Source organism: Nannospalax galili, unplaced genomic scaffold, assembly GCF_000622305.1.
Source record: "Nannospalax galili isolate Female #2095 unplaced genomic scaffold, S.galili_v1.0 scaffold107, whole genome shotgun sequence".
Taxonomy (NCBI): Eukaryota; Metazoa; Chordata; class Mammalia; order Rodentia; family Spalacidae; genus Nannospalax; species Nannospalax galili.
Window position 1 is genome coordinate 2,135,306 of NW_008358490.1, and position 9,837 is coordinate 2,145,142.

General features: G+C 46.5%; 1 protein-coding gene across 1 annotated transcript in view; it reads left to right on the forward strand.

Moving 5' to 3' along the window:
* The window catches only part of Fbln5 (fibulin 5), a 75,125-nt gene that overhangs the window by 56,601 nt on the left and 8,687 nt on the right, over positions 1-9,837 (forward strand). The window contains exons 7-9 of the mRNA XM_008821731.2: positions 715-834; positions 5,489-5,611; positions 6,987-7,113. Of these exons, the coding sequence (XP_008819953.1) occupies positions 715-834; positions 5,489-5,611; positions 6,987-7,113 (370 nt within the window). The remainder of the gene's footprint in view (positions 1-714; positions 835-5,488; positions 5,612-6,986; positions 7,114-9,837) is intronic.

A 9,837-nucleotide genomic window follows, 5' to 3' on the forward strand; every position in this document is an offset into this window, starting at 1 on the left:
CCATGGGTGAGTGTGGGAGAGCAGACTTTCTGGTAGGTACACGTATACACACACATAGATGATACATGTGATGTGTTTGTCGTGACCTTCCTGGCTTGCCACTATAGAAAAGGGCTTGCCACTATAGAAAGGGTTTGCCTATGGATGCCTTAATTCTTCACTTTGGAGCCTGTCTGGTCACTTCTCCTATAGCTGTGATAAAACACCCTAATAAAATAAAGGGGGAAAAGGGTTTATTTCAGGTCACACTAAGGGTACAGTCCATGATTGTGGGGAAGACACAGCAGCAGGAGCTTGAGGTCACAGGTCCATGGTCAGGAAGCAGAGTGTGAGGAAGGCTGGAGTTCAGCTCATTTTCCCCATCTCTGCAGTCCAGAATCCAAGCCAGGGAATGGCCTGCTTTTAGTGTGGGTCTCCTCACTTCAATTAACTTCACTACCATAATCTCTCACAGACATGCCTAGAGGCTAAATGATTCCTCCTAGGTGAACCAAGAGGCTTGTCTCCTAGGTGGTCCCCAGATCCTGTCAAGTTGACAATTTATAACTAACCACCATAGAGCCCGAGATTATGCTGATAGGTCCTGGGTTGGAGATCTGAGTATCTGTGAATCTGGGTTCTTGGTGATAGTATATTTTGCTGCTGATTCATGTTTCTGCCTCATTAGGGTGTTTTTTTCTGTTGCAAATAGCTATGTGCTCTGGCTTTGTACAGATGTGAATGAGTGTGCAACCGAGAACCCCTGTGTGCAAACCTGCGTCAACACCTACGGCTCATTCATCTGCCGCTGTGACCCAGGATATGAACTTGAGGAAGACGGCATTCACTGCAGTGGTAATGGGCTTGGCACCAGGGATGTCCTCCTGTACCAGGGGTCTGAGGGTTCACAGGTGTTTCCTCTCATTTCCTGGTTATATATCTAGTTGGGGACATTTCCCAGTACCAGGTCACAACCACATAGAACAAAGATGAATCACTTCCTGAGAGGAGGGGTTCAGACTCACCTTCCTAATCATCTGACCCCAATGCAAAGTCAGCAGAGTGACCATCTAGGTGAGGTGGGCTCGGTGAGAGAGAACTCATCTGGCTTTGTCAGTTACCTGTCCTCACCCAGCACTGGCGCAGGTCCTGGGAATGGCACAAATCATATTTGTAAAGGACAGTGATCCAGGATGACAGCATTTCTCATTAGGTTGGAGACATTGAATAAATTAGCCAAGTATACAAGTGCATATTCTTTATAGAAAAAGATTCATTCATTTAAAAATATTTTATTTTTTATTATTTTTATTTTATTTTATGTGTATGAGTATATTACCTACATGCCTGTAAGTTCGCCCATGTCATGCAATGCCTGTGGACATCAGAAGAGATCATCAGATCTGTTGGAACCAGAGTTACGGATGGTTGTTAGCTGCCATATGGGTGCTGGGATCTGAACCCTGGTCCTCTGCAAGAGCAGCCAGTGCTCTGAACTGTTGAGCCATCTCTGCAGCCCTGATTTATTTATTTTTATTTTATGTATATGACTGAGCCCGGGCCCTCTGCAAGAATAGCGCTAAGCCAGCCCTTCAGCCCCCCAAGTGTATATTCTTCATGTTCTTGGGAAGCTCTACAAATAATCAGTGCCTAGCTCTAGGCCGGGCACACAGTGAACATGCTGTAAACAGTTCCTGAGTCATTGAGCTAAAGTGTGAATGTTGAGTGGGTGAAATTGTGTTAATTTGTTGTGAGGACTTAGATGTGGCAGTTTGATTGACTTTTTATGAATTCTGCCCAAGCCCTCATGCTCTGCCCATGCCAGTTTGACGCTGTTGTAATTATCTTTTTAACTTCGTTTTCTTTCCCCCTGGAGAGTTAAAAGTTTAATTCCTAGTTAGAAAAATATTATGAAATTATTAACTTTTTGAGACTAAGGGACACATTTACTCCTATTTCATCTGTGGCATCCTATGTAGAACCATGGGCAGCTCTTCTTTTACTTTGCAAATATTCCATTAAAATCATCCCACTCACTTTCAACATCCTCCCCAGTTATGAATTAGCACAGTCTGTATTAGTAATGCTTCCTGTGAGCTTCAGAATAAGCGGCTTATGCTCTAGGCATGCAAGCCCTCTGTCCTGAAAAATGCAAAGATTCCCCATCTTGGGTTTCACTGTAACAAGAACCCACTGGGGCTGTGAATGAGACTCATTTACCAGTTTCACTTGGGACTTGAGTGTTCTAGGGTCAGGGTTCCCCAAGACACAGGAGCACCTCTCTTCAGAGCCAGGCCCCTCAGAGCCATGGCAGGCAGTTATAGAGCCTTAGCCTGATTAAATATCAGCCTTAGACACAGATATAAAATGCCCTCAGGCATGAAAGGCCCCTTTCTTCCTAGATTGCAATTCCTCTTATGCCACTCCTTAGGGAATCTGGGCCAAGGACTGAGAGATGTGGAAAACTTTGCATTATGAGATGGGATTAGTGCTTTTTCCAGAGTGGCCTACAAATCCATTATTTGACAGGGGCAGTGAGGTGGGGACTTTGGAGTCAGATGGAGCTGTGTTCAAACTCTCCCTCTTCTGTTTACTACTTTCCCTGGCAACCATGCTTCCTGAGCCTCAGATTCCTCCTAGTTAAACAAACAACATCTTCACAGAGTAGTCATAATGACTAGACAAGTTAGTGTTCCTCAACGTCAATTTTTCTTAATGAATCTTCCTTAAGTGTCAGGAACTTTGGGCTTCTCAAGGGGCTCAAATCCTTGCTGGTTTGGCAGGATTTTCAGTTAACTCACTAGACTCAGAATGGCCTCCCTGTCCTCCATGGTCACTGGATGCCGCCTTCTGCTAGCTTCTGTGGTTCCTGCAGGCTTTGTAGACAATGAGCAGTGGGGGAGTTCATTTTCTTAGATGCTGGGACACCATTGTCTTCACTTGGTTCTCAAGGTTGGGGTGGCCCCTCTGTGCTGCACCAGACCCTTCTGAATCTGGCCCCCCATTACCCTTCAGGGATTTGCTAAGCCAATCCTGGAGACTGGGGGAAGATTTCACAGGGGAAAATGAAAACGGCCTAATGTATGCTCCCTGCCAGATACCCGGCTTCTATTTCAGCTTTTCAGTGGAGGGTGGAGACACAGCCCTTTGTGAAGAAACATTCTGGGATTTCTGGAACTGCAGACTTAAAGACAAATTAGAGTGGACTGAGTTAGGGCCCCTCCCTGACCCAATGGGAGGCAGAGATCCACACTGGAGCTAACTCTGCTAGTGTATTCCTTCCACCTCAGGACAACCAGATCTGCTGCAGTCCTGAACATGGTTACTCAGGGGACCTTACCGACTCATACTCAGCAGTGGAGCATCGGGACGCTGGCTGTGCTTAGTTCCACTCTTTCCTGTTTACTCATTCGTTATCTTTGAACTTGGTCTTGTTCCCTAAGCTCTGCAAGCCTCAGTTTTTCTTCTGGAAAATACAGTCATTGCTCCTCCTTCGCAGGCTTGAGGTAGGGATTCAAGACATGTAACACCTTTAATATGGCACATGATGAGCCTTGGGGATTGACAGGTGTCACTACTACATCTACTAAGGGAGTGAAGGGACCCTGCAAACAGCACAGAAACAAATGAGGACACTGTCATGATGGGCTGGGATCAGAGACCCTAGCTTTCTCCCATCCAAGTACTAACCAGGCCTGACCCTGCTTAGCTCCCGAGATAAGATGCATTCAAGGTGGTATGGCTGTAGACCAGCTTTCTCTATAAAGCTGGTGGAGGAGCAGGAGGGAGCATAGCAGGAGCAGATAACACTGGAATATGCTGTGACTTTTCAAATCAGCATTCTGACTCCACTGACTCCTCACTCATGATCTGGAGACCACTGAGAAAGATATGTGTGTGTTGGCGGGGGGTTCTCTTCTGGGATGCAGGAGGCAGTAGCCATGTGGCACTTGGATTCTCCAAAGACCTCTGAACAGCACCTTCCTTCCTGCCAACACCCTCTCTGGGTGATCTGAGCCACCAGTGGCCTGTGAGTTACAGAGTAATCTGAGGACATGTCACATGGGGAAACCAGTGAAAGCAAGTTTTCGGGAAACAACAAATTCAAGAAAAACATGTTTTCTTTGGCGTGCCTGTAGAATGAGGCGCAAATGGGACTATGCAGCCAAACTCTGTGTGCGATGAAGAGTTGGCTTTTCTGGAACGCCTGTTCCTGCATCAGCTGCCAAAGTCTATGCAGACTCGTGCTAACACTGCAGGGACAGTGCTGCCCTCAGCCCGTCTCTGCAGGATGGTTCCAGGCTGGCTAGAGGCTGCTGTGTCCCTTGTCCCAGTCACATCCAAGGCAATTAGGCCACCAGAGACAATGTTCCTGCCCCACCTCACACTACCCCAGAGTTCTCTCAAGGAGGTTTTGGATAGAAAGAATAGGTTTCGTGTGTGTGTGTGTGTGTGTGTGTGTGTGTGTGTGTGCGCGCGCATGTGAGCTACAGATTGACATTGGGGTTTTCCTCAGTCACTCTCTACCCTATTTAAAAATTTTTATTTTTATTTTATTTTATGTGTATATATATGGATTTTGCCTTCATGTAGGTACACCATGTGCCCCAGTTCCCATGGAGACCGGAAGAGGGAATTATATCCTCTAGAACTTGGGTTAGGGATGGTTTTTAGCTGCCATGTAGGTGCTGGAAGCTGAACCCAGGTCCTCTGCAGGAGCAGCCACCTTAACTGCTGAGCCACCTCTCCAGCCCTTCTACCATATTTTTTCAGTCAGGGTCTCTCACTGAATCTGTAGCTCACCGATGGGTTAGACTGGCTGGCCAGTGGGCTCCAGGAATCTGCCTGTCTCCACCTCCCCACTGCTGGGATTACAGGAACAAACCGCCATGCCCAGCTTTTGTACATGGGTGTTGGAGATTTGAACTCAGGCCTTCATGTTTATGGGGCAAGCACTTAAAAACTGAATGAGCCATCTTCCCAGCCCTAGAATGAAATTTTAACAAAACTAGTTCTCTCTTTTTTTGGAATGTATTTCTTATTTTTGATTATAGGACAATATTGTTCTTTAACTTAGGGTATGGGGTTGACAGTTAAGATTGCCACTTAGAAGACCAGGGCCAGTGGCTATTATTTGACTCTTGGGGAAGAACTCTACTATTATAAAACTCTGTTCTATAAGCAAATCCTAGCCCTTGGGCAGGTCAGGAGTGGAGGGAGGATGTGGCACGAGTCAGTTGTGAATAGTTGATGTAGTTGAGCCAGAGGCAGAAGACATTGGAAGTTTGATGAGAGTGGATTTCAGCTCCACATAAGAAGGAATTTTCTAACAGAGCTATCCAGGTATCAATGGGTGTCCTCACAAGCGGTGAGTTCCCCATCAGCAGAAATGTTCAAGAAGTGAGGTGACAACATTAAAGCATTGAAATCATTCATCTATTAGGAGAGACTGGGAGCTGGAGTAGATAGTGTATGAAAATAACATCCAGCTATACCTTGCTACCCCCAGATATGGATGAGTGTAGCTTCTCCGAGTTCCTCTGTCAGCACGAGTGCGTGAATCAGCCAGGCTCCTACTACTGCTCGTGCCCTCCGGGCTACATTCTCCTGGACGACAACCGAAGCTGCCAGGGTAAGACTGTCCAGAGGGGCTGGCTCAGGCTCACTCAGGTGACTATCTGGATGTCTGCCCCTGGGGAATCCTGTCTCAGGAAGTGATGGGGTGAGAGTGTGGTGGGCTGACAACTATGGGCAGGATATCTGAGTAGGTACCTTCCTCCCTTTCCTGAGTGACCCATCTTTTGGCCAGGACATGGGCTACTCATGTTTATAATAAACTCTGCAGAGGTAGATGGTGCCTTCTGAGGTTGGTTTCTACCTTGCCAGGCAGATCTTGACAGCTCCTCCAATGAATACTCCTAGACCTGAACAAGGCTTCTTGTGGCCAGACCTGGCTGAGGGACCAGTGCTGGCTTCCTCATACAGCCCAGAGGGCTGCTTGCTAAGCTAGCCTCCTCTGACTTCCTAGAGACTGAATGTTGAGGGACCTTAAATAACTGACTGCTAGATCCAGACTTTGGCTATGAAAGGGCCAGGTCTTCTCCAGATTAGCATCCTGTCTTGGTTTGTTTCTCCGTTGCTGTGACAAAACACTCTGACCAGTACCAACTTGAGGAGGAAAGGGTTTATTTAGCTTACATATCCCGGGTCACATTTCATCTGGGAGCCCAAGGTAGGAACTCAGGGCAGGAACCTGGAGGCAAGATCTGGAGCACAGGCCATGGAGGAATGCTGCTTACTGGCTTGCTCCCCTGGCCCTGCTCAGCCTGCCTTCCTATGCAACACAGGCCCACCTGCCCAGGGGTGGCACCACCCACAGTGGGTTGCCCTCCCCCCCCATTAATCAAGAAGATGCCCCACGGACATGGCCACAGGCCAGTCCAATGAAGGAAATTCCCCAGTTGAGGCTCCCTCAACCCAGGTGTGTCAAGTTGACACCAAAGCTATCCAGCACGCATCCCCACACAGTAGCTACTGAGGGTCTTGTAGAGTGACTGCCCCATTAATAGCTTTATCCCAATACCAAGTAAGAATTGTCCATGAGCTGTTGGACAATAGAAATATGAGAATAAAGATGAGTTACCTATGTGACTTATTTCATCTAGTAGCCACATTAAAAGTAACAAAGACAAACAAATGAAGCTACTTTTAATACTATATTTAAAGCAATAGATCCAAAAATCTTATAATTTTGATATGTACTTGATATGAAAGTCACTGATACAATATTGTCCATCCTTATACTAAACCATAGAGCTCCAAAGTATATTTCCTGTTTATACCCCATCTCAATTTTCACTACCCACATTTTGAGTACCCAGAAAATAACTTTGGGGCCAGTGGCTGCCATATTGGATTGTGAGATCCAGATGGTCCCCACCCTTATTCTACCCCTGTGCACTTGGTCCAGGGACAACACCGTGCTTCTTGTCCACCCTGCATTTCAGATATCAACGAGTGTGAACACCGAAACCACACATGTACCCCGCTGCAGACTTGCTACAATTTGCAAGGGGGCTTCAAATGTATTGACCCCATCCGGTGCGAGGAGCCTTACCTGCTGATTGGTGATAAGTAAGTCATGGCTGTGCCTTGGGAAATGGAGACATGGATGGGGACCTGGTTTGGGAGGCTGGAAGTGTCCTGTAAAGGAGGAAATTTGACTTGCTCCCTTCTGGATGCATGTGGGTATGTGTGCTTACAACAATCTTCTCTATTGTTCCCCCATTTGTGCCAGAGATATACCAATATTATCTAGAAAGCTAAGTGAGTATCAAGGCAGAGCTTGTGAACCTGGTTCTCCTGCTAATGAACATTCTAGATACCTGGGATCTTTCAGCAGATGAGCTTCTTAAATGTGACACATAGAATTTCCCCTGGCATCTTGTTAGTGTGTAGGCTCAGATGCAGGGGTGTAATGGTGTGTGTGTGGGGAGTATGATTGCCTTTCTGGCAAGCCTTAGGAGAAATGAAGCTTCCTCTCCTGGGGCAGCTCTGAGAATGCCAAGTTCCTGGAGAATTATAGAGTTTTCAACACCCAAGGCTAACTAGCCTGCTCTAATAAAATTTCTGATGGCATAATGGTCAACCATTTACTAAATCACCAGATGACAAATAAGAACATCGGAAGACAATTTCAAGAAGGTGATAGCTCTAGATGTGTCTCCCAGCCTTGGGAGCCTATTAGCTTCTTTTCTTTCCCTTTTAGCCTTTGTTGGACCATCTCAGTTCCTCAGCCTGCACTCACAGAATCCATGCACACACATTTGCTTGTGTCTGCCCACCTCTCCTCAATCAGCTCCACTTGCCCCCTCCCCTGAGCAACAGCAAGCCCTCACACTGGAGATAAAGGGCCGAGTCAGCCACACCCATCCCACTCTTCTCCCAGAGAAGATTCATGGCTTATCAATGTGGTTCCTGCTGTGATCAAAAATGGACAAAAAAAAAAAAAAAAAAAAAAAAAAGACACAGCCAGGACACAGGGAGGGGCTCCTGCAGAGTTGTCATTTGTTGCTAAGAACTGTGCTTCCAAGAAATTCTTCAAAGTAGGGATCCTCCCCTTTCTATTCAAAATCTTCCTGTAGCAGAACAGAGAGAGTCAGGCTGCTCTTGCCAGCTCCCATGCCTGGTTCTCTCTGGATTTGTCTGGCCAGGAATTGATCCTATTCAACTAGAAGCCCTGAAATAATGTTACCAGTCAAGTCTCAGCCCTGAACAGTGACTCTCTCTCTAGGCCCCAGGCCAATGTGATGGCAGCCTTCTTCCAACTCCTTGCCTGCTCAGGTGTCCTGTGCTCCTGCTGCCTGGAGCAGGGTTTGTCCTCACCTTGACGCACACTCAACTCACCAGTTGACGCACATCCACTTCGCCCAGCCTCCCTGCCTTTGTCCAGATGGAAGGCATTTCTTCCACCTCCTTGTGGCCAGAACCGTCCCATTTTTCAGATCTCTGCGCAGTGCCCCTCTCTCAGCTGTTGATGATCCTCTTCAGCTAGGAGCCATCAGTCCCTCTTCCAAATTTCTTTTAGGAAGCAATTATTCTCTCTCTGACGTGTGACATTTTAATGTGATCATTTTGGCACCAGCGATATTTTGACTTGGCTATTTTTAATGAAGCCTTAACAAATAATACTTAGATAATTCTTTATAGTCTTTTGCTTGCTAACTGTTAGTGGTGCCCCTGTTGTGTGCCAGGTGCTTTTGTGGCACTTAAAGTCTAGTAGAGGAGAGAAACTTTAAGAAAATTGGCACATGATTGAATGCATAATCAGACTGGGAAATGAATTCATAAAAAAAGAAGAGGTTGGACCTGTTCTAGGACTCCAAAGGCCTCCACCGAAGAAATGACCTTTGGGCTGGGTCAGGAAGATGAACTGATGTTAACTAAACAGAGAGTGGAAGAGCAGAGGGAACAGCATGTGCAAAGGCTATAAGTCAAGGGTGACCTTTATGCCTACAGAGAATGCAAATAGCTGAGTTGCTACAGCCTAGTGAGTGTAAAGGGCAGTGGCCTGAGCGGTTGGCACAGCAGGTAAAGGTCAGACTCAGCAGGGTCACAGAGGCTAAAACTTGTGTTTAGTTTTCATTCAAGTTGCAATGAGTGACTACTGAAAATTGGGCAGGAGACAGATCTAGTCTGACTTTGTTTGGCAAAGGGCAAGTTGACCTGTTAGAAGGCCATTACAGAGCCCCAGATGAGAGCATATGGTAGCTTGGATGACCTTGGCAATGGCAGCAGATACAAGGAGGAGAAGTTGGACTTGGAATCTATTTTGGGAGTAGAACTGACAGTTTTTGAAGATAGATGGGAAGTTAGGGGAAAGTGACCAAAACACAACAATGTTGACTGCCCAGTGCTGGCTCCCATGGCTCAATATCAACAGATCCCCATCCTGTTGTGAAGTCCAGTCCCTAAGGGCAGTCTCAGGAACAGATGGATAAACCAACAAGTGTCTCTAACAGGCCTTTTTCAGAAATAGATACAGATGGTTTTATATTAGGATATGCTGCTCCTAGTTTCGAATCATCTGCTTTGTATTAAAATTTTTTGTGATGCCAGGCGTGGTGACACACGCCTTTAATCACAGCACTCAGAAGGCAGAGGCAGGTGAATCTCTGTGAGTTCAAGGCCAGCCTGGTCTACATAGTGAGTTCCAGGACAGCTGGGGCTACTGGGAGACCCTGTCTCAAAAAAGACCTAAAAAAGTATAAAAATATAAATATTGACTACTATCCTCAGGCCTCTTGGGGTAAGTCTATAGCGCAGCTCTCTGCGCCGGGGACTCCCTAAGCCACATTC